Here is a 25379-nt window from a genome sequence, read left to right on the forward strand (position 1 = left end):
GAGTGGATTGCTCCGTACAGCGAGCTAGAGCCGAGGCCCCGCGACGGCTATGTTGTGAGCTTCGTCTCCTTCCACGAGCGTGGCCTCGGCGTTCCGGCGGACCGGTTCATGCGGGCGCTCTCGCGTTACTACGGCGTGGAGCTCCACAATTTTAATCCCAACTCCATCGCTCAGGCGGCTATCTTTGTTGCTGTCTGCGAGGGGTATTTGGGGATTGCTCCCCATTGGGATTTGTGGCTCCACCTGTTCCGGGCGGGGCACACTACCAAGCCGACGGGTACGTCGGGGAAGAGGAAGGCGTCGTGGGCCGGAGGCTGCACTCTCCAAGTGCGTCAGGACCGCCTACACCTCTACATCCCGGCCCAACTCGCGTCCTCCAACCGCCGGTGGTACACGAGTTGGTTTTACCTCCGCAACGATGACGGGGGACTTCCCCCTTATACTGGGCGGATTGTGGGGAGTTGCCCGGAGAAATGGAAGTGGGGCGTCCCGAAGGTCGACCAGCCCAAGCTGGAGCCGCTCCTGGAGGGGCTGGCAAGGCTGCGGAACCATGGCCTCACCATCGCTGTGGTCGTGGCCGCCTTCCACCGCCGAAGGGTGCTGCTGCTGATGGCTCAGCGGCGGCGGCTGTTCGAGATGAGGCCGGGGGAGCCCGTCGAAGGCACCCGGATGTCTTCCTCCGCCCTCTCCGACGTGGAAATTCACCGTCGGGTGGGGGAGACGGTAGATGTGAAGTTGAGGGGTGGCAACCTGACCCCCATCGCGATGCGTCCGTCGCGGGGGTTCCTTTCGCTGGTAAGTCGAGCGCCGCTGTAGCCTCTGAACCTCCTCAATCTCCCTTTATCCTTTGTTTCCTTATGCGTGTTTATCGTTTCTTCAGGAGATGAGGGACGTGCGCTCCTCCCCGCCGCCCGTTCCGGAGGACGCAGGGCAGCGGGCGATCAACCGCGCTCACGCCGACGCACAGAAGAAGCGGAAGGATGCTAAGGCGGCGAAGCGCACGAAGCATATCCTTGCACGTGAGGCGTTGGATAAGCGCCGCCATCAGCAACGGAAGGATGGTCTCCCGTTGGAGGAATCCCCGTCGACGTCGTTGTTGACGGAGGCCTCGGACGGGAATGACAAGGGCGAGGAGGGGCGAGGCCCCCTAGACCACCTTCCAGACGTCGAGGAGGTGGCGCCCGGGGCATCGGTAAGCAGCCCGGCACCCCCGGGAAAGGGAGAGGAAGCGGACCCGGGGCCGACGGTGGCCCCCTCCGGGGCTGAGGCCGACACGCCCGAGGCGCGGGCGTTAGGTAAACGTGCCGTCAGCCCGATAAGCTCGGCGGTCGCGGCGGAGCCGGTGGCGGTGGAGGCGATGCCACCGGCCCCACAGAGGATTGTAGGGGCACCGGGGTCCGCCGAGGACCAACCGGTGCCAATGGATACGGATGCGACACCACTACCGCCGCCTCCGCCGTTGCGGAGGAGGTTTGCTGTGGCGAAGCTGGGGCTGCCCTGTTCAAAGTAAGTGTATTTCTGGTGGGGTTATGGTGTCTTCCATTCGCTTTTTTGGTCTCGTGCTGACCCTGTGGGTTGATTTTCTTTAGTCAGAAGCGGCCTGCGGACGACCTCCCCTTGGCGCCCCTTAAAGCGCTTAAGGCGAGCCCCGGCTCCTCTGCCCACTGGGTGGCGGAGGCACAAGCCACCATCTAGCGCGGCGCAGCATCGGCGAGGGTCGACCCACCGGAACCGGCTGCCCAGGGAAGGGTTGCCGAGGCGGCCCCTACACGGTCAGATGGGGCCATCGTGCCCTTTGTTGCCGAGGCTCCTGGGGCCTCTGGGGCTGAGGCGATGGGGGCCCCGGTGCCCATGACCGCCGAGACCGCAGTGTCCACGGCCGGCGCTCCTGCATCTGCCGAGGCCATAATGACGGAGGCCGGAGCCCCCGAGACTGCCGAGGCCGTGATTGCAGAGGCCGAAGCCCCCGAGGTCACCACGGCCGTCGTGATGGAAGCTAGGCCGTCTGTGCAAGAGGCGGAGATGTCGGCGACGGAGGCCTCGGCCGTGCCCTTGGCTCAGGGCCCGCCGTTGTTGCGAGAGAGTGCCCGGGAGACGGAGGTCTATCCGATCTCCTCCGACGATACTTCCCGGGCGCGGGAGGTGGTTGGCGCCGAGGAGACCGATGCCGTGGAGCAGCCGGCGCCGCTCTTAGACGAGGGAAGCTCGGCCCTCGTGCGGGTGCGACCCGAGCCCCGCGGGTGGGATCACCCGCGGGTACTGTGGCGGAGCCAGAACGACCCTGAGGGGGAGCCTTTGTTCGCCCTCGAGGACACGGCCGAGGGCGGGCGCTGGAGTACCTTCGAGCAGTACCGCGAGCTGGCAGAATGGTCGCTACGGACGGCGCTGTCTATGGTGGCCGACGAACTGCCCGGAGTCGTTCAGGTTCGTGTTTTCCTTTCTCGCGCGACGTTGTTCTTTCCTTGGTTTTGTCGCAATCGACGACCTCTGCTCTGCCTCCTCAGGAGCTCGAGACCCGGTCCCTCGGGAAGTCAGTCTTCCTCTAGCGGGAGGGGGGAATCTGGGACCAGCTTCAGAGGCAGAAGGGCCTTCTTGCCGATGCGAACGAGCTTCTGTCGGCCCGAAGCGCGGAGGTGGAGGACCTCCGCCTTCGCTGTGCCGACGCGAAGGTCGAAGCGGCCACAGCCTAGACGCAGCTCACCCCCTTGGCGGCACGGATCAAGGAGCTGGAGGAGGAGCTTACCCATGCCGTCAGCGACCGGGATGCCTTCAGGTCCCGGGCTGAAGAAGCGACGACCTCGGGCAAGGCCCTCGCTGGGCAGCTGGGGGCAGAGGAGGGTGCGCACCGGCTGACCAAAGGCGCTCTGAACGAGGCCCTTACTGCGGTTGAGGCCTCGCAAATCGAGGCTGTGGTTTTGAGGGGGACGGTCGAGGGTGAGTTTGAGTCCCCTTTTTTGTTTTCTTCCCCTTATGTTCGCTTCCTAACTTCCTCGTATGACACAGAGCTGGGGAGTGAAGCCTCCAGGGTGGCCGAGGCCTCTCGAGTCGAGGCCCAGCGGTTGAAGGAGAAAGCCGAGGCCTGTCGAGCCGAGACCCGACGCTGGGAGCTGAGGGCCAAGGGTGAGCTCCGTGGGCCCCCGTCCCTAACTTAGGTTGTTTTTTCTCTGGCTCGACCTTATTTTATTTTCCGTGGTGCAGAGTCAGAGGCGGAGATCGTTCGGGTCACCGAGGCTTCCAGCGCGGTGCAGACGGTGCTCGAGACCGAGATCAGGGAGCACGAGGCGCTAAAGCATGCTGCCCTTTCCGCCTGCGAGGCCCTGGAAGTCGAGGGGGTTCAATCGGGCAGCTCCCTGGGGAGCCGCCTGATTGCGCTGAGCAGCCAAATGCGCGAGCGGCTCCGAGGGGCGCTGCACACGGGTGTCAAGCGAGCGATGGCCGTCATCTCCTCTCACTACCTTGGCATCGACCTCCCGGCCATCAGTGATGGCTACGTTCTGCCTGATGATGACGAGGAGGCCCACGCGGTGGTCGCAAAGCTGCTGGAGGCGGCTGAAGGCCCTGGCACGGCGCTGGCGGCGCTGCCTGAAGATGAGGTGGTTCCTCCCCTACCCTCTGCCGGTGCTGGGGGCCCTGAGCCTTAATCATGTCTTCGGGGGCTATGTAAAGAGAGAATAGGGGTTATTTTTGTATCATAACGTTCGTGGCCGTCGAGGCTTTTATTTTTGGCATATTTGTGTTGCTTAGTTGTTTTTCTCATGTTTCTGAGCCTTTGCCCTCTGTTGCTCCTGATCCGATTTCATTTGCAAAACACCCCTTTGGGGCCTAAGCCGTCCCTTGAGAGAGAGGTAGTGAGGGAGTGCCGTAGCCCGGGGGCGTAGGCCGTCTCGCAACTCAACCGGCCTCTTGCTTAGGAAACAGACCTTGGTCCGAGGAGTCTCTACAAATGATTCGTCAGAGCCTGCTAGAGACTTGGCGTAGGAATCTTTTCGAAAAGCAACTAAAAAATGGTGCGTGGGACCTAGGGGGAGTCCCCCATCTTGCCCCCGAGGGAGGCTTGGTTCTGCCGAGGCAGAGCCGAGTCTCCCTTATTGTGTTTATTGTACTGCCGAGACCTACGGTGGGCTCGGGGGTTTCTCGAAAAGTAAAGACCAACTAAAGAGCGCTTTTTAATTGCATTTCGAGAAACGACATATACAATGCTTGGAAATTTAGGGATAAAAGCGACGTAGCTGTTCTATGTTCCAAGCGTTGGTGAAGATTTCGCCCTTCTCGTTGGCCAGCTTGTAGGTCCCGGGCTTCAGGACTTGGGCGATGATGTACGGTCCTTCCCATGGCGGGGTCAGCTTGTGGCGACCCTTGTTGCTCTGTGCTAGCCTCAGCACCAGGTCGCCTACCTTCAGGTCTCGGCCTCGGACGCGTCGGGCCTGATAGCGCCACAGGCTCTGCTGATACTTGGCCGAGTGTAGTAGCGCGACGTCTCGGGCTTCCTCCAGCTGATCGAGGGTGTCCTCTCGGGTTGTGCGGTTGCTTTGTTCGTTATAGGCTTGCAGCCTCGGGGAACCATATTCTAGGTCAGTGGGTAGGATGGCCTCGGCCCCATAGACTAGGAAGAAAGGCGTGAACCCCGTGGCTCGGCTCGGAGTGTTCCTCAGGCTCCAGATGACCGATGGGAGCTCGGCGAGCCATTTCTTGCCAAACTTTTTTAACCGGTTGTGAATTCTTGGCTTGAGGCCTTGTAGGATCATGCCGTTGGCACGCTCTACTTGGCCGTTGGTCCTTGGGTGTCCTACGGCCGACCAGGCCACACGGATGTGGTGGTCGTCGCAAAACGTCAGGAACTTTTTGCCGGTGAACTGCGTCCCGTTGTCGGTGATGATGGTGTTGGGGACCCCAAACCGGTGAATAATGTTAGTGAAGAATAGCACTGCCTGCTCGGATTTGATTCGATTGATCGGACGGGCCTCGATCCATTTGGAGAACTTGTCGATTGATACCAGTAGATGGGTGTAGCCCCCGGGGGCCTTTTGCAGAGGCCCGACCATGTCGAGCCCCCATACGGCGAACGGCCATGTGATGGGGATGGTTTGCAAGGCCAGGGCCGGGAGATGTGTCTGCCGAGCGTAGTACTGGCATCCTTCACAGGAGCGTACTAGCTTGGTAGCGTCGGCGACTGCCGTCGGCCAGTAGAACCCTTGGCGGAAGGCGTTCCCTACGAGCGCCCGAGGCGCCGCATGGTGCCCGCAGGTGCCTGCATGTAGGTCCCAGAGCAGGGCTTGGCCCACCTCGGTACTGATGCATCGTTGAAGGGCATCGTATTCGGCCACGTTGTTGGAGGCGGCGAAGTGGAGCCACACCATGTAGCGCATGTGTACCCCGAGGGGCGAAACAAAGAGCAGACCCGTGCCTGCCCCAGTCTTCATCAGGGATCCATCGAAGTATAGGGTCCAGCACTCCATCTGAATTTGAGCCAGTGGGAGTTGGGTATCTGTCCATTCAGCCACGAAATCGGCCAAGACCTGAGACTTGATCACTTTTTGAGGCGCAAAGGTCAAGGTTTCCCCCATAAGCTCGATAGCCCACTTGGCTATCCTGCCCGAGGCCTCCCGGTTATGAACTATCTCGCCCAGGGGGAAGGATGATACCACGGTTACTGGGTGCGACTCGAAGTAGTGGCGTAGTTTGCGCTGGGCCAGGACCACGGCGTAGACTAGCTTCTGGATGTGGGGGTAGCGCACTTTGGTCTCAGAGAGCACCTCACTGATGAAATAGACAAGTCGTTGGGTAGGCAGAGTATGCCCTTCTTCCTGCCTCTCTACTACTACGGCGGCGCTGACCACTTGGGTTGTTGCGGCGACGTAGAGTAAGAGGGCCTCGTCCATGGCCAGGGATATCAGAACGGGAGGATTGGTGAGCAGCCTTTTGAGTCTGCCGAGGGCTTCCTCGGCCTTGGGGGTCCAAGAAAAACGCTCGGACTTTCTCAAGAGTCGGTACAGAGGCAAACCTTTCTCGCCGAGGCGTGAAATGAAGCGGCTCAGGGCCGCGAGGCATCCCATGACCCTCTGCACTCCCTTGAGGTCTCTGATTGGTCCCATGCTGGTTATAGCCGAGACCTTCTCCGAGTTGGCCTCAATGCCGCGTTCCGAGACTATGAATCCCAAGAGCATGCCTCGGGGGACCCCGAACACACACTTCTCGGGGTTGAGCTTGATGCCCTTCTCTCTAAGGCATTTGAAGGTTACCCTCAAGTCATTCACGAGATTCTCAGCCTTTCTGGTTTTGACCACGATGTCGTCTACGTAGGCCTCAACGGTCTGCCTGATGTTGTCGCCAAAGACCTGGGTCATGCACCGCTGGTACGTGGCACCTGCGTTTCTGAGGCCGAAGGGCATCGTCACGTAGCAGTACATGCCAAACGGTGTGATGAAAGAAGTCGCGAGCTGGTCGGACTCTTTCATCTTGATCTGATGGTAACCAGAATACGCATCGAGGAAAGACAGGGTCTCGCACCCTGTGGTGGAATCAACGATTTGATCGATCTGAGGTAATGGGAAGGGGACCTTTGGACAGGCTTTGTTCAGACCGGTGTAGTCTACACACATTCTCCATTTCCCATTTTTCTTCTTGACTAAAACGGGGTTGGCCAACCACTCTGGGTGGGATACTTCCTTGATGAACCCGGCCGCCAAGAGTTTCTGTACCTCCTCTCCGATGGCCCTGCGCTTTTCTTCGTCGAAGCGGCGCAGGCGTTGCCTCGCCGATCTAGATCCAGCCCGGATGTCTAGGGCATGCTCGGCGACTTCCCTTGGTATGCCCGGCATGTCCGAGGGACTCCATGCGAATATGTCGGCGTTCGCACGGAGAAAGTCGACGAGCACGTCTTCCTATTCGATGTCGAGGGTGGCGCTGATTCTTAGCGCTCGGTCGTCGGGGCAGGCGGGGTCGATCAGGATGAGTTTGATGGTTTCAGCGGGCTCGAACGCCCCCATGCGACGCTTGGAGTCAGGCACCTCGCCACTGAGTTGGTCGAGGTGGGCAATGAGGGTCTCGGCCTCTGCAAGAGCCTCGGCGTACTCGATGCACTCGACGTCGCAGTCGTATGCATGTTCGTACGTCGACTCGATTGTGATGACACCATTAGGGCCTGGCATCTTGAGCTTGAGGTAGGTATAGTTGGGCACAGCCATGAACTTGGCGTAGCACGGTCGTCCCAAAATGGCGTGGTAGGCTCCCCCGAACCCGACTACCTCGAAGGTGAGGACTTCCTTGCGGTAGTTGGAAGGGGTGCCGAAGCAGACAGGAAGGTCGATGCGCCCAAGGGGTTGCGTGCGCTTCCCTGGCACGATGCCGTGGAAGGGTGCGACGTCGCCTCGTAGCCTCGATCGGTCGATTTCCAAGAGCTCCAGGGTGTTGGCGTAGAGGATATTGAGGCCGCTGCCTTCGTCCATCAACACCTTGGAGAGTCGGGTGTTGCCGATGATCGGGTCGACGACCAGTGGGTACTGCCTGGGGTTCGGAATATGGTCGGGTGGTCACCTCGATCGAAGGTGATCGCCTCTCGAGACCAGTCGAGGTACTAGGGGGTGGCCACCTTGACCGAGAAGACTTCACGGTGTTCCCTCTTGCGCTGCCGCGCCGTAAGGCATGCCGAGGGCCCACCGAAGATCATGAAAGCGTTGCGCACCTCGGGGAACCCATCGTCCTTGTCTTCGTCCCGACCGTCGGCGCCCTTCTGCTTGGTGTCGTCGTCGGGGAGCCCGAGCTGGGCGTAGTAGCGCCGCAGCATGGTGCAATCCTCGAGAGCATGCCTGACCGGGCCCTGGTGGTAAGGGTAGGGTTTCTTGAGCATGTCGTCGAAGGGCCTAGGGCCTTTGGGGCCTCGGGGATTCTTGCGTTCTGTGGTCGCGACCAGATCAGCCTCCAGGACCTCCTGCTTCCCTAGGCGCCCCTTTTTCTTTTTCTTAGGGATGTGGGAGGCTGAGGCCTCGGGGGCCTCTTCCCTCCGCTTACCCTTGGTGTCGGCGTCGGGGAAGATGGCTCCGACAGCCTCTTCTCCTGAGGCGAAGCTGGTGGTGATGTCGAGGAGCGCAGCAGCAGAGCGCGGGACGTTGCGACCTAACTCTCGGACCAAGTCCCGACAAGTGGTGCCAGAGAGGAAAGCCTAGACGATCTCCGAGTCACCGACGCTGGGTAGCTCGGTGCATTGTTTGGAGAAGCACCAGATGAAGTCTCAGAGAGACTCGTCCGGCTTCTGGTGACAGCTCTTAAGATCCTAGGAATTCCTAGGGTGCACGTATGTGCCCTGGAAGTTCCCGACGAAGATCCTAACCAAGTCGCGCCAGTCATGGATTTGCGAGGGAGGGAGATGCTCGAGCCAGGCTCGTGCCGAGTCTGACAAGAGCAAAGGGAGATTTCGGATGATGAGTAGGTCATCGTCCGTGCCACCTAGTTGGCAGGCCAGGCGGTAATTGGCGAGCTAGAGTTCCGGGTTGGTCTCGCCGCTGTACTTCGCGAGATTGGCCGGTTGTCGAAACCGGGCAGGGAAAGGAGCAGTGCGGATGGCCCTGCTGAAGACTCGAGGGCCTAGCGGCTCAGGGGAAGGACTGCGGTCCTCACCACTATCGTAGCGACCGCCTCGGTGTGGGTGGTAGCCCCGAGCGGGCCCCTCGTTGTCGTGGCGTCGTCGCCTGCTGACCACCTCATGGTCTCCCTGCACCTCGCGTCGATTATCGAGGCGGTCTAGAAGCACGGGGACCCTGTGGGCTATTGGCGCTCGGTCGGGCTCGGGACAAGCCGGGGCTTCCCTGTCCTGCCGAGGCGGTGCCGTGAGAAGGTTCGAGGTGCCCCCACGCCATCGAGAGGCGGAACTCTCAGCTTGCTGAACCGCAGCGGTCTCTAGGAGATCGCGGAGCTCGCCGCGGACCCGCCGCCCCTCCGTGGTAGAAGGCTCGGGCATTGCACGGACCAGCATTGCCGCAGCCGCGACGTTCTGGCTGGCGCGATTGAAGACTGGGGGTTGCTCGCTTCCTTCGTCGTCATGGATGCGGTGATGCACGTCGCGGGCTCTTCGTTGGGCTCCCCCGCCTTCGCCACGGCCTCACTGTTCCTGTTCAAGAGAGTCTCGAAGCTGTTGCAGAAGGAGTTGGTCTTGCTCGACCTTGGCTTGGAGCTCACGGAGCTGCTCTAGGTCTGGGCGCTGAGGTCGTGCAAGAGCGACGTCCTCATTTCGTGCGGCAGGCAGGACATTGCGTGGGGGTGTGACGGCGCCCACCCCTGGACGGAGTGGGGAGCGGCTACCTGCCCCCTCATCCTCTTCGCCTGCCCTCGGCATCCCGAGCCCGACGTGGAAACACTCGCGAGTGGGGTCGTATGTGCCTTCGTCGTCGGAGTCGGAGTAACCGAAGCAGTAGTCGCTTGCGGCCAAGAACTAGCGCAAAATCCCAGGGTCGTGGAGCCCGGAGAAATCCACTCCGGGCCATGCCTCGTCCTCATCCGAGGAGTCGGCGCGGGTGCTTAGGTCGAGACCGAAGCGCTGGCAGCGCTCTGAGGGATCCATACGAGCGGCAACGTAGGTGTAGGCGTAAGAAGCGGCGGCATTTCTCAACCCATCGGGGTATGGGTATGGTGCCGTCGCCAGATTCTGCTCCGCCGGGGTCAGTTCTCCAGGGAGTAGTGGAGTGGAGCTTGACGACTGGGCACCATCGCAAGCCACCGGCGTTTTCCCTTTGTCCAAGCTCAGGCTAGACAGGTCCCCAGCCAGGGACCCCATACCAACAGCTGGTCGTAGGGTATCGGCGGGGAGTGGCGTGCCGCCCCGGGTCTGCGTAGCGTCGGGGTGGCCTCGCTCACGTCGTGCCTGGCGAGCGCGGCGAGAGCGGCCGCCCGGACGCCGCCTACGCCTGGGCTGCCGGTGCGTAACTTCATCGTCGGACGGTGGGGCTCGAGGAGCGAGGAGTACCATGTCGCACTCATGTCCTAGGGACATGAACTCTAGGCTCCCGAACCAAACTACGGTGCCGAGACGCAAGGGTCGTACAGGGTCTGCCATCCAGAACCTGCTGGGATGACGAAACCGACACGCAGATCCCCCTACCTGGCGCGCCAACTGTCGGTGTTCCGGACCAGGGGGTCCTCAACCAACCGACTAGTGAATTTGTTCTGCGTGCTCCCGATTCCGGATGGTGATGCAAAGAGACACAAGGTTTATACTGGTTCAGGCAATCGGCGCCCTATGTCCGGTCTAAGAGATCGAACTTGTATTCCTCGCACCAATGTGCTCGTAATAGGGGGTTACAAGCTAAGGGAGAGAGGGAACCAGTCCCAGGTCTCGGCAGGGTGTCGTGTGGACCGTCTGAGACGTTGCTCTCAAGCGGCTGGAATGTTTGCGCGTGTGTTTTTTCGTCCTCCTCCCTAAATGGCCCAAGTCCTCTCCTTTTATAGTTGAAGGGAGGGCAGGGACAGTACATGTATTACTATGTGGCATCGTGCCAACAGGGGCGGCATGTCCGAACCCTGTGGCCTGTTCCTGTAGCGGCGTGGCCATCGGAGTAATCCGTCCTGGGAGTAAAGAGGTGGCGTGGTCGTCACATCAGATCCTGTGCGTCGTGGGAGCCTAGGGGGTGTCTCGGAGCAGACGTGGCGGCGAACGTGCAAGCCACGGTGGACAGATTGTGCGCGAGGCCGAGGCCCGGTCGGTGCCGAGGCTTGTACTGCGGTGGGGGGGTCTCGGCAGGCACGAACCCTGAGACTGCCGAGGTCCTGGTGTACAGTGCCGAGGCCTCGAGCGGGCGGCGGGTCGTGGGCACAGTGGTAGGACACAGTGGCCGGTAACCCCCGTCATACCCTGTCCCAGGCGCTGATCGTGGGCATAGTGTGGGGACACAGTGGCCGGTAATCCCCGCCGTGCCCTGTCCTGGTCGGTATGGCGCTGATGCGACTTCGGGTCGCGTCGGCCATTCTGTGACATTGAGCCGCTGTCCGGCTGAGATTGCGGGAGTGGTTGAAAGTATTAATGAGACGTGACGCGCTGTCGGGAGGGTCGGCCGAGGCAGGGGGTGAGGGACCGCGGACGAGCCGGCCTCGAGCGATACGGAGAAGGCTCCTTGCCGAGGCCTCGCGCGAGAGGCCTCGCGCGATACGAAGAACGCAGCCTCGCGCGAGACGGAGATCAAGCTCCTTGCCGAGGCCTCCCCTGGGGGGCCTCGCGCGAAGCGGAGTTGGTGTCAGGATGCCGAGACCCCCTGCCTGAGGCTCGAGGCGAGGAGGGGGAGGACCCAGTGGGCTTGGTCGCGACGGGGAGGGTCCCACGACTTACCTTTTTGCTTTTATTATTTTTTAGATGGGACTTGGGCAACTCATTTGATGTTTTGCTTGGGGTATCCCATTCCAAGGTACCCGACAAGTAGTTTCTTAATTGATCTTCATCCTTACTCTTAATTCATCTCATAATTCTCTCCCTCAAAATATGGCATGAACTTTACTGCCATAATTTTGAGAACTATTTAGAAAAATAGTGAACAAGGAGACACTTATGACTTACTTCAGTCACATGATTATGCCATGCAAATAAAGTTATTTCTTGATCCGTATAGGAGTACACTGTTCCCATTCCACTTCAAGAACTCAACGAGGTCTTTTATGAGCGATACTTTTGCAAGTCACACTTGCATCTTTTCTTATCTTTTGGTTAGTATTGGCCATGACAGTGCATTTCTATTGTGCCATGGTCAATACTAGGATAACATAAGAGCTACCCAAACTTCTCTCGTTATGCGGGATATAAAAATATATGAGTCATCACAAAACTTCTTCCGCCATATAGGATGGACTAGCATAAGTACTATGTCAAACTTCTCCCCATGCAGGATAAATCTATATACAAACACGCATGCTTAATCCAACGTTGGTCAAATTAGACATGTATATTACTTATTGCAACTCTTATCATAAAAATATTCACATATACTTCATTTTTTTAATTAAATCTTCCTGTTAGTTCCAATTTAATCAGAAAATTAATAAACTAACAAAAAAATAGTCCTGAACTGACTTGACTCAGGCCTTTTCATTCACATAGGCCAGCATTGCAGCCCATTGGTATGCAGCCGAGTGATTTTGTTGGTTAAATAAACAAGGTGCTTCTACATCAATTATACATCACCGTTGGACAGAAAATAGAATTAATGCATAAAACTCATAAATTAACTTAAAATACATATAACTACTCCTCAAAATTAAATTCTCCCGTTGGTTCGAATTTAATTAGAAGATAATCAACATCATTGCAGCAAAAACTTGATAATAAAATACATTCTTTTAGTTCAGGAGCCGTTCTGAAAAATTGACCACGTTGGTGTAAGATTTATCAGAGATTTAAACTTTAAACTTAAATTCATTATAATATTGTTATCATCAACGTTGGTCAGAAAATAACAATACCATAATTTAACATAAACAAATTGGACTACTCCTCTAATTTAAATTTCCCCGTTGATTCCTATTTAATTAGAGGATAAACATAATCATAATTTACTAAATGTAACTGCTCTTCAAATTAAATTCTCCCGTTGGTTCGAATTTAATTAGAAGCTAATCAACATTAAACTTTGCAGTGGAAACATGAAAAAATTCTTTATCTACTTTTCAGAAGCATTTTACTATACTCATCTACTCTCTGAAAAAATTATCCCGTTGGTTCAAATTTTGATAAAGATTTAAACTAGACAAAAAATCATCAAAATTTGCTTCTGAAAATGAATAAACATGACTTGGTATCTACTGTTTATTTTGCCTAGCCCGTTGAAATAGTACCCGGCCCAGCAGCGAAACACCGCCCGTGCGCCCGCGCTCGCGGCCCGCGGTAGCCTAACACAGCGCGCGCGCCCGCTCTCCCGCGCCTAGGCCGCAACCTGGGCCTGGGCTGGGAATCTCCTTCCCCGCGTGGGCCAAATCAGGCCCGTGCAATCTGAGCCGTCGATCTCGAACGAACGGCCGCCCGCACTCCTCGGCGGAACAAAAACCATGACCCGACCGCTCCCCTGAAAACCCTAACTCATTCGTTCTCCCTCCCTCTTCTCTCCTCAGTGCTCAGCGTGCGGCACAGCAGCGACGACGACCTAAGGCTGCCAAAGAAGAGAAGCCGACGCTGTAGTAGGCCCCCTCGTCGGCGTGCGCGTTCGCCCGAGGGTGAGCGCGCCGTCGTCGAGTGGGCTTGTAGTGGTGCTATTGGCCAGGGCTCGCGCGCATGGCCACGAGTGCGTCGTCTTCCCCCGTGCCAGGGAGGTGGCGGCGGGTCCTTCTTCCCGCGCGACGGTGGTCGCAACGGCGGGGAAAGAACCCAGGTAGGTCTCTTCCTCCTCTCCGTTCTGTGATCTAGGGTTAGGGTTTGGAAAAAACTTGGAAATCTTTGAGCTCCTTCTAATTTGTTTCACCTTTCTACCCTAGACTCGAACTAGCCGCGGTGGCTGTCGGCGATGGTGAGGAAGGCAGCCGCCGTAGCAAGTCTGGCTCCCCTTCCTCCTCTTCTTTTCTCGCTCCTCCTCCCTTCTGTTCTATCCCTGCACAGAGCGAGTCAGATCTTGAGAGGTGGCCCGCGGCTGGGGGAGGACGACGGCGCCGTCGCGAGGCCTCTCGTCGGCGCGTGCTCTCGCCCGAGGGTTAACGCGCCGCCATTGAGCGGCCATGAGGCAGTGCCCTGAGCCCTGGCTCGTGCACCGGCGAAGTAGCATCGTGCGGTGGCTCAGCTTGTACTTCCCGCACGGCGCCATCCGGCGCTAGGCAGTGGCGGCCAGCAGGTGGGAAAAGTAAGTCCCGCCGACCCTCTCTCTTTTCTCACTTAGAGTTTGGGATAGGGTTGGGGTTTCAACCCGATTCGACTCGATTCGTTCATCTCCTTCGAAATGCTGAAACTGATACTATCCCGAGCTAAATCTACAACATAACCTGGCTCCGATACCATTGATAGAGTTCTTGGACTATATAGGCGTAGATTAGTGGTTAAAAACATAACTTAGATGGGAAACTTGATGATGTACCTAGCCATGGCCTGGCGCGACGCGCCTCTAGTGTCGGAGTAGAGGTAGCATCGTAGTGGTGGCGCGGTCCAGTGACGGCGGTGAAGGCCGGTGAAGCTTCTCGTCGCTCACAGCGCTCCCTCTAGATCGGACTAGGGTTAGGAACCTCAGTGGGGCTGGCGGCTGCGATCAACCTCATGGCTCGAACCCCAGCCTCCAACTCCTTTAAATAGCGCTGTGTGATGGGGGCCCACCAGCCAAGAGAGCGGCTGCACGCCCTCGATCAGGGCACGAGTCAAGGGCCCAATTAGCCATTGGGCCAAATTGGTGAAGATCAACCTAACAAAAACTACATCTCCAACGCGTCTGCCGCATCGGCATCGGCATCGCGCTCGCGCCGTAGCCTTGAAGAAGGCACGGGCGGGCTGAGCCTGGGCAAGGGCAACACGCAGAGGAAGGCTGGGCGGTTTGCTCTGGCACAGCGCGCAGTGGCGCACGGCGGCAAGGCCCGTGCCAGCGCGTTGTGTGCGATGGTGACTGCGGTCCGTGGTCATGCCATAGCATGTCGCCGTTGCGGCCTTTGATCAAATTCTCCGCTATAATGAGGCCGATCGAGGTCGTGCCGTGCAATCGGCTACATTTTGTTGGCATCACTGCAGCCGCTCTGAATAGTAGCTTCCAAGACACATTAGTGAAGTGTTCGGCTTGTATGGATTATTTACCTGTTTGTATGGATTATTTACTGTCGACGTGACACTGTTCAAGCTGTTCCTGACATTGGGCCAACTGTCAAATCAGCTGCCACTGCACAAATGGATGCTGCAGTGATCGCGCTGTCACGAGAGATGAGCAAACTACGGACAGGAAGAGCTACTCCTGGTAACCTTATATCGCTGCCTTTGCCTTTGCCATAATATTCTTATTTTCCTTTTGTTGATCAGTGCAGTTTCTTCGGCTAAGGATAAAAATACATCTGTTTCTGCAGGCATGCTTTACCATATCATGGTGGAGAATGCAGGTGTTAAAGTTGCATTGAATCGCATTGCCGTTGTTTCTGTCCTGGATGCACATACCCTATCAGTGATGCCTTATGATCCTACTGTAAGAAGCGTCTCTTTCCATAAATTTTACTAGCTGAAGCTGGTAGATTTTGTTGTCAAGTAGATGCAGTTTTTGTATCAATAATTTGTTTGCCGGAGGATCAAGTCAAATTTCCTGAAATCTAATACATGATACACAGAAGCTATGTTTGGTGTTGTTTTTATCACAAGTTTCTGTTATAGGCCTAAACAACAAATTTCACGTTAATGTGTTTGTTACCTGTTGCCTTGGACTTAAATAGCATAGCAGTATGAGGTGTAATTGGGCTTCTGCTTTTAGTCTCCCTTTGACTCATTTCTAATATGTTGCTCTACAGTCCATGAAGTCTATTGAGCTTGCTATTGTCTCATCACCACTGGGCATTAATCCAACACCTGATGGGAATACGATTATTGCAGCTATCCCTCCGTAAGTGTTTCCTTTAATGTTGATGGTTATAATTTACGGAGTATCCGGTATTTCAAAAAAAAAAAAATTAGACCTGCGAGGGTATGACCACCCACAGGCATTGCATTAAGAAGAAGACCTTCTCACACAGGCTCAGAAAACCCCCGAACCCCTGACCCACCCTTACACAGCGGCATCGTCGTCCCGTGAGAACGGGCCAGTCCTTAGACCTGTGCTTTGGCGTGGGACAGACGAGAGGATTATTTTAACCCCAGCCTGAAATTCGCTCCCACGAAGAGTTGAACTCAGGACCTGAGGAGTATCTAGTATTTCAATAGTTGGTATGTATGTATTGTCATGTTTTACATTTACCAGTGGTTTCTACTTTCTAGACAATAAATTTTCAGGCACCTGCTTGCGAGGGTGAAATGATTTTTTACTCAACGGCTTTTATAATATAATATTATTGCTGATTCAATGAGTTAATTGCATTGTCTACAAACTTGAGGTGCATTCCATTTAATATTTATGGAGAGGCAGCTGCAATAACTTAGTTTACATAAGTCAGTAACTACACTCTTAAATTTGCTTCCTTCTGCTAATTTTGTTTTATTATACATGCCTAGGTTGACGAAGGAGAATATACAGGTAAGACTTGCCGACTTAATACTAATTCATCTGTATGGAAACAGCTAACATATTTTTTCGGTGCCTGAGTATAGGCACTATGCAAGGTTGTTACTAAATCAGCAGAGGATTTTAAACAAAGTATTAGAAGAGCACGCCAAAAGGTAACGTAGGCTTGCTCTTTTTCTTCTTTTAATTAATCTATTCTGGTGATGGCAGTAGCTATGTGGACAATCATATGCCTTATTCCTCAGTTTAAGTTGATTCAAGTTTTAAACTAAACATTAGTTTGACACTTGGAATTTAGGAGAAATATTTTTGGTGACTATGTGATACTTGAGTATGTCTATTTTTCTAGAGTTTATTATGCATTGGGGGCAGGGTTCACTTGCAGCAAGTTTGACAAGTTATTATCTGGTCACTTAGTAACATTATGAGTAAGAAAACTAATTTGTGGTTGAGCTCATTCAATCTTTACTGAAAAGTACTGTTCGCTGATTTTTTTTGAAAGAAAAACAATGTACTATGGCTGATAAGCCGGTTGATAAGTTCAAGCGAACAGGGCCTTATCAGAGGTGAAGATTAATAAATTGGTCTATGTAGAAGCATTGTTGATATGTTTAGTGACGAGCCTTCCTATTGTGGGTAATGTTCACTGGTGTGCTTAAGTACTTTTGCCATCTCACTTGGCCTAGTACCTGGCTCTCAAAGCTAAATTTATTATGTTCAAAATCTTCCACTAAACTAGAGTTGCTTGGAGCCTAGGACTTTTGAGTACTACTGGATTTCAGTTCCATCAACTCCAATGCTCTAGGCTGTTATTGGCATTATGTATTTATGTAGCATAGTAAACTTTGCCATGTTTGTCCAGGCACTTGATACAATAAAGAAATCTGCATCTAGTATGCCCAAGGATGATGTAAAGAGGATTGAGAAGGAGGTGAGTATCTGAAACAGTGCTAAAAATGAGTATGTTGCCTGCCAATGAATACTTATCCTGTTAAGTTTCCGCCAGATTGAAGAATTGACAAAGAAGTTCGTAATGTCAGCAGATGATATGTGCAAGGCTAAGGAAAAGGAAATCAGCGGAAGCTGAAGTGTTCTGGTCGATGAGTTATGTTTCATTTACTAGTTGCGTTTTGTTTACATTCCAACAATGTTGAGCAGCTGCGATTTGGCAGCTGAGTGGAGGATATAAATTTTATTGTCCCATTCTAACTATACTGGTAGCAGTTCAGAACAGTGAGATGACCAGGACAGGTTAGCTGGTGGTGACGTAATTTCCAGTCGCGCGGTCTTTGATTAAAACTTGCAGAACGAAGAAACTAAGTTCAGTTTGATATACGTGGTTGGCACTAATTATTCTCAGCTTCTACTTAAACAAAAATTGTTTCTCATTTCCTGTTTCTATTTAACACAATAAGTTGCAAGTGGTGCCAAAGGCATAGCTGTTTTTGAGCTTCCCCAGGAAGTGTTTTTCTCTTTTGCTTCGTGTCAGAATCCAGAACTCATAATAAACTCAAATGGCGAAGTTTCTCAAAGGAGAATTATGATTCAGATAGAAACGCACTACAAGCCAGTTAGCTAAAGCAACTTAGCCGAGACAACACCCAGGTACACACAACACAACCCCATGCCCCTGAACCAAAATCCATCATGGCAAGCCAAACCCAGCAGCCAAAGCCTTCGAGCTGAAGACCAGCGCAGCTGCACACCACACCAAACCACACAGCCCCTCTACGGCTCTACGCCCACTACAACTCTTTACAAACACGCCCTCGTTGCAAACCTACAGAGCCTAACGGAGAGAAAGCAGCCACGAGTCACTCACTCCTTGCCTCTCTTGCCAAATGCCGCCCTGGTCACGGCCCTGATGCCCCTCACCCACAGCTCTGCGGCCTCCTCGCCGCCCTGGCACACGAAGTGCACCTCCCTCCCTGTCGTAGTCACCACGCGGAACAGCCCCGGCTCATACACGTCTCCCTTCCTCTGCCTGTGCCGCTGGAACGCCGAGCTGCCACCGACCTCGGTGTAACCGGACTACGATAGATCAACTGTAATATGATAGAGTATTTGGGTAAATTCGGCCGCCGTCGGCCGATCAACGAGATCACCGAACGCCGCTGCCGTCGTCGCCCTCAGGCACAGTCAGATTCTAGTTCAGGTTCAGTCCTCTCACGACTCCTCTGTTGCTTACAAAAGGGGCCACCATGGGCTGCCCTCGCATCTGGGCCACACATGGTCTGTTTAGATGATCCAGTCCGGCCCAAAGACTCTACTACTGGGCTTCTTCATACGTTTGGCTCCTGGGTTCCTTCCCGCCGGCTCTCCTGTGCTTGCTTCCCTTTCCTTGCCATCATCAGGTTCAGAGATCTCACCATCAGTAGTGGTCGTCGCCATGCCGCCGGTGACATCCCTTCCTCCTTTAGAACCAGCTTGACCCCAAGCTGGTGCACGGGGAAACTGTTGCTGTAGAGATTCTTCATCTTCCCAAGTGGAGAGAGTGGCAGGGAGGTATGACCAGTGCACTAGAACTTGAGGGATCATACGATCATTGTGCTGATGAAGCCGATGATTTAAGATTTCTTGAGGCACCTGCAACTGATTCGAAATGTCAGGTAGCTCTTGACTTACCATAGCAGCAGATGGAATGGCCTTCTTTAGCTGTGATACATGGAACACTGGATGTATAAGACAATCTGGAGGCAGCTGCAGACGATAAGCTGATTGACCAATCTTTTCAGAAATGGCCCAAAGAAGCGGAAAGCTAATTTGTTCGAAGATCTGGGCGCTAAAGAAGTCTGCACATGTGGTTGGGCTTTAAGATGCACGAAATCACCCGGTTGAAATGATCGAGGTGTTCGGTGTCTATCAGCTTGAGCTTTCATTTTGTTTTGGGCTCTGACAAGATGCTGACAGACCAGTGATTGCATTAGAGTTCTTTCTTCCAACCATCCCTGAAGGTCACTGGATTTACAAGCTTGAGATATATCAATACCAAAATGCTTTGGTTCATGACCATAGAGTACTAGGAATGGACTTTGACCAAGAGAAGAATGGAATGACATGTTATACCAGTATTCTGCCAATGCAAGCCATTGAGACCATTTTGCAGGACAAGTATGCAGGAAACACCATAAGTAAGTTTCAAGATGTAAGGAAAATGGACCCTAGGCCCATTTACTTTGGATTTTGGTATTTGATGACCAACACAACCAAATTGGACTAATGAATTTGTAAGTGATTGTTTTGTAGTTCAATAGGATGCAAGACGTGACTTGGACGAAGGCAACGTGATGATCCGATGATCAACACCATAGGCAAGACCTTAGAAGCACAAGAGAAGACCCAAGATATCAAGCAAAGTCCAAGCATGAAGATAGGAACTAAGCCGTACGCAAGATCGCAAAGAAACGAGCTCACAGAAGTGACCGGACGCTGGACCGGACGCTGAAGGAAAGTGACTGGACGCTCCAACCAAGAAGCTCGGCAACAGGTGTGACCAGACACTGGCGGCAGATCGACCGGATACAGGACAACAGAGTCCGGTCGAGTACAGAAGGGTTCCAGAGCGGTGAAAATACGACCAGACGCGTCCGGTGGCATGTGACCGGATGCTGTTAGCGTCCGATCAGTTATTCGCGGCTCCAACGGTCGGGACGACCGGACGCGTCCGGTCAGGACGTGATCAGCGTCCGGTCAGTAGCAGAAAAGCGAGATTTCGTCCCCAACGGCTAATTTCTCAGTGGGGCTTATAAATACAACCCCCAACCGCCCAAATGGTGAGTGTGGAGTTGAGAAAACATATCTAGGGTGTTGATACACCATTTTAGTGATCTTCACTTGCATAGTGCTTAGTGTTTTATTAGGCGATTAGCGTAGGTGCTTTGCGAAGTGCTTAGGTTGATTAGACCACTGCTTATGCGCTTGCTCTAGGTTTAGGCCTAGTGTTTAGTGAGATTTGCACATCTCTTACCACTTGGTGCTTGCGCGCACCATTGTTGTACATCGGAAGGGCTTGTAGTCTTGCGAGATCACACCAACCGTGGTTGTGGTGTGGCCACCACTGTGTACCGGAGGGAACAAGGCCTGCGGCGTTTCGGCCGGAAGCTTGATAGTGAAGACAGAGGGGAGCATCCGGGAGAGGCTTGCCGGAAGGCACGTCGGAGATCCACTTGCGCTTGGGGAAGGTCCGAGGCTATCCACAGAGTTACTCGACCGGGAGCTTGGCCCTTGTGAGGGATTCCTTAATAGGGGCTCCAACGAGGACTAGGGAGAAGCTTGCATGCTTCTCGATACCTCAGTAAAAATACCGGAGTCGTCGACGGGAGTTTGCATATCTCTACCTTGCTCTTTAGCTTCCGCATTTACATTGATTGTATTACTCCTTTTGTGGTAGAGATAGCAACACACTAGCAAAACCATAGTTGCATATTTAGATAATTTATCTTTTGCATAGGTTTTGCTAAGGTTAGAAAAAGAGGCCATAGTTTAGAATTAGAATTTTAAGTTGCCTAATTCACCCCCCCTCTTAGGCGTCACGGTCTCCTTCAATTGGTATTAGAGCCAGTTGGCTTAATTTGGACCTTTGGCTTAACTGTCGTTCAGCCGACGCTATTTAGAGTGGTTGGGATGAATACCTCTAGGCCTCCGCACTTTGACGGCACCAACTTCCCTTACTATAAGGCTAGAACGGCTTGCCATCTTGAGGCAGTTGATTTAGGTGTATGGAGAGTCACTCGTGATAGGATGAAACCCATCAAGAATCCCGAAAAACCTACAAAGAGTGATGAAAAAGAAATGCATTTCAATGCTAGAGCTAAAAATTGCTTGTTTGAATCATTTATCATGGATATGTTTAACCAAGTGTTCACTTTAAATACGGCACATGCAATTTGGTTAAAACTCCAAGAGCTCCATGACAGCACAAGTAATGTCCGTGAGCAAAAACATTGTCTAGCTAAACAAAATTATGATTCCTTTACAATGAATGATGATGAGCTTGTTCGTGATATGTATTCTCGTTTGAATCTAATTATTAATGAGCTCTATTCAATAGGATTAATAAAGCTAGATGATGCGGACATCGTGAGGAAGATCATCTCTGTGCTACTACAAAAGAAATATGCAAGCATCATCACCATCCTTCACAATATGGAGGACTTAAGCACCATGACCCCGGGCATAGTCATTGGCAAGATAGTGGTATTTAAAATGTCATGTAAGATAGGTCAAGAAGAAGCTTCTTCATCAAGCAAAGGCAAAGCTCTCGCATGTAGCGAGAAAAAGAAGATGAAGGGCAAGCAGGTTGAGACAAGCTCAAGCTCAAGCTCCTCAAGTGAAGATAAAGAAGAAGATGAGGACGATGATGATGATGATAAAGATTCAAGTGATGATGATCAATCTTCCTCCTCCACCTTCGACCTTGATGAAGAATCGATTAAATTAATCAACAAGGTGGAGAAGATGATCCAAAGTCTCAATGTCAAAGGTGTGTCCATCCAAATTCAAGATCTCATTTTTACCAATCAAAGAAATGAGCAAAGAAAGAGAGGATGCTATGGATGCGGCGAGTTGGGGCACTTTGTGGAAGTTTGTCCAAACAAGTCCACACCCAAGACAAAAAAGAAGGCGTGCAAGAACCAAGCCCTCACATCAATAAAATCATAGGATGATTCTTCAAGTGAAGAAAAACACTATCACAAGAGGCAAGGTCGCAAGCACTCATCATCAAGCTCTTCTCGTGTGTGCCTTATGACATGAGGTAACGAAAGCTCATCCTCTAGTGAAAGTGATAGTGATGATGATATGCCTTCTTATGATGAAATTATACAACAAAATCTTAATTATGCTAAAATTTACACTAGTCAACAAAAATAGCTCAAAAATTTAAAAGAAAAGCTAGATAGTTCACAAGAAGCTTATAAAACTTTGCTTGAACAATATGAGAATTTTGCTAATCTCAATGTTGAACTATCTACTAAAACTGAGCAACTTAAGGCTAGTGCAACAACAAATGCATGCACAATCAATGATGAGCAACTTGTAAAGAAAAATGAAAAATTAAAAGAGAAGTTAGCTATCTCACAAGATGGTTATAAAAGTTTGCTTGCAAAAATGGAAACCATGTGCAAATATTGTGATGAGCTAACTAATAAAGTTGCTAATCTTGAAGCTGTTAATACAACTCCCACCAAGGCATCTAAAAAGAAAAGTTCTATCTTTAACATGTCTAAAAATGATGCCTCTACTTCTTGTAATGATTTATGTTTAGACTCACCTTTGTGCAACCAAGATTGTGTTGAGAAAGTTATTATAGATACATGCACACAAGAGGTTGCAAAGGAGAATGAGCAACTCAAGCAAGAAGTAGCTCGCCTCTCTAAAGACTTGACTCAAGTGAAAGGCAAGATGAAGCAAGCCCAACTTCATCAAGATAACACCATCAAGGGAGTGAAGAAGCTTGATGAAGGACAAACAATGGTTTGCTACGTGTGCCACAAGGAAGGTCACAAGTCCTATGAGTGCAAGGTGAAGAATGGGGGAGGAGCAAAGAAGAAAGAGAAGAAACCAGCAAGCAAGGTCTCCAACACCTACATCAACAAGGTGGACAAGAAGGCCTCCACACCTTATCTCTTGAAGAAGAAGAAAAATGACAAGGTGGTGGCCATCAAGGTGAACAAGCAAGCCAACAATGGGGTCAAACGCTTTTGGGTGCCAAAGGAGATCATTTTCAACATGAAGAGCACCAAGGAGGTTTGGATCCCGAAAGAGAAGTGAGAAGTCCAATGAACTTCGAGAATTTGGAGACTTGGCATAGTGTGGATGCATTTCATGGGGTGCATCATGATGGACAAAGACATTGCTAAGTGGGTTAGTGAATACTATAGACCCAAATTCCCCTTCCTATGTTAGGTAACTAGATTCAATTTATTTCAATTAGTATTAGATTTGAATTTTCCTACAATTGGTATCTTTTAACATCTAGTTACTCTTCATGCCTAGGTTTGCATTTGCATTATTATATATTTTGTCATGCATACACTAGGTATTTCATATGGTAGGCTTGCTCGGTCTCATTCTTATTCCTTGGAGCAATTCTATATGGTTTAAAATTGTTTAGGAGCATGGCACATAGCTTGTCTTATAATTGTTCATCTAATATGTGCCAAAGTCTAAATTGTAGATAATCTCTCTCCGATATCACCTTCAAAAATGACTCTCACATTCATATCATGTCATCTTTCAAGTGGTATTTATTTTTCTAAAATCAATGTGCATGTTTTCTACAAGTATTCCATACTTATGTGCATAAATTTAGAGGAAGGTTACTCTACAAGTTGGATACTTTGAGACTAACACCTTTTCAAGCTTATTATGCGTGTAGTAGTCTCATTGCAAGGAAAATAGAGTCCCCGGAGATAAGCATCATACTTCAAATATCCACCACCTATTACAAGTGGTAGAAATCAAATTGGTTTTCACATGTGGTATTTCTAAACCGATATCATCATGTTGATTTCTTTTTTGATAATTATATACTTTCTTCATGCATTATATAGATTAAATTCCCTTGAGCAATAATTTGTCAATTATGCATATGCTTTGCCTTCTACCATATGTATGCATATATTTAGGGGGAGCTTAATCTATATAATGTGAGAGTCAAATTTTGTGACATATTCCACTCTACACATAAAGGCTCACAAAGTTTGACCCTCCCCTGTGCTACTAATATCTTCCTTTTTGGTGTTTAATTCCAAAGGGGGAGAATTTAGAGGACCAAAAGCAATCATTAATAATTTACAAGTGGTAATGGTCCAAGAAAGAGAGGATAGTGGATTATGGATTGTTGAAAGGACATAGGATGCTGCCTAGAGGGGGGGTGAATAGGCGTTTCTGAAAATTAACACCTTTAAATGCGGAAACAATTAGAAAGGGGAGTTTCCAAAATGGAAACTCCAAATTTAGAGTACTACCACCCCTCACAAGTTATCCACGAAGTAAACAAGGTATAAAGAATATATCTAGAAGCTACAACCTCTGCAACACCAAGTTAGAACAGAGAATAAATATTTTCAGTGCAGGCAGGAAATACCGGACGTGTCCGGTATGAATACCGGACGTGTCCGGTATACACGATTTGGTTTGAAGATAGAAATCGAAAGGAGCAAGTTCGGACACGTCCGGTATGCATACCGGACACGTCCGGTATGACTCATGCACTGCGCCAACGGTAACTAAGTTACAGTGATGTTGTGAGGCGTCGGAACTCCCGAAGAATGCCGGGACTTCCGACCATCGGAACTCCCGACTCAAGTCGGAACCCCCGACCCTCAGTAATTTTGGAAAACATGTAACTGAGTTAAAGTTAGTGAGGTGTCGGAACTCCCGACACATGTCGGAACTCCCGACCGTCGAAACTCCCGACTTACGTCGGAACTCCCGACCCTCACGGCTTTTGAAAACTAGCCGTTGGCTTCTGGTCATCCATACCGGACACGTCCGGTATGCATACCGGACATGTCCGGTATGACCAAGACAGTGAACCCTCCAAGTCAGTTAAAGTGCGACACGTCGGAACTCCCGACCCATGCTGGGACTCCCGACCGTCGGAACTCCCGACCTACGTCGGAACTCCCGACTAACCAACCCGAGGACAACAGTTTTACAGCTGCTGGACAAATACCGGACATGTCCGGTATGAATACCGGACACGTCCGGTATTACCAGACCAGCAACAAATCAGTTAGCACTTTTGTCTCTCCAATACTCAAAACTCACATGGGTTGGCTTGAGCACTTATGAAACATTATCTATCAACATGATGCATCCCTCTTAATAGTACGGCATACCTATTAAACTCAAGATAAACGGAAATATGAATTTGTACCACTTGAGTTGTTCTTTTTGAATCGATGCCGTCCCTTCCAATCTTCATCAAGTAAGGGTGCTAACATGTTGATGTTGATCTTTTCACTTGAGCATGGCCATCTTGAGCATGTGACTTGATTCCATTCATCAAGTTTGAATAATCCCAAATGTATCAAGTCACTTCCATCAAATACTTCATTATAGATTTGATCCTTCACATCAATATGACCATCTTAGCTTGATTAGTACCTCAACTAAATGCAAGTACTTTCTTCTTCACCCTAGCTAGGTTCTTCGGCCGCCAAGCCGTCGCTTGCCCTTCACCCTTGCTTAGTACCTCGAAGCCTTTCCTTGCTATCTTCACCATCTCAAGCCATCAAG

The 25379-nt window shown here is 51.6% G+C and overlaps 1 protein-coding gene across 1 annotated transcript; it reads left to right on the forward strand.

Annotated features, from left to right (window-relative positions):
- Positions 1 to 1833: 1833 nt before the first annotated feature.
- LOC136492015 (uncharacterized) lies at positions 1834 to 17383 on the forward strand. The gene is made up of 9 exons (XM_066488180.1): positions 1834 to 2083; positions 3199 to 3289; positions 14707 to 14888; positions 14995 to 15110; positions 15427 to 15518; positions 16124 to 16145; positions 16220 to 16288; positions 16996 to 17064; positions 17140 to 17383. Exons 1-9 carry the CDS (start codon positions 1834 to 1836, stop codon positions 17218 to 17220), a joined length of 972 nt encoding a protein of 323 aa, XP_066344277.1. The 3' UTR covers positions 17221 to 17383.
- The last annotated feature ends 7996 nt before the right edge of the window (positions 17384 to 25379 follow it).

The sequence above is a fragment of the Miscanthus floridulus genome, chromosome 11 (genome assembly GCF_019320115.1).
Source record: "Miscanthus floridulus cultivar M001 chromosome 11, ASM1932011v1, whole genome shotgun sequence".
Taxonomy (NCBI): Eukaryota; Viridiplantae; Streptophyta; class Magnoliopsida; order Poales; family Poaceae; genus Miscanthus; species Miscanthus floridulus.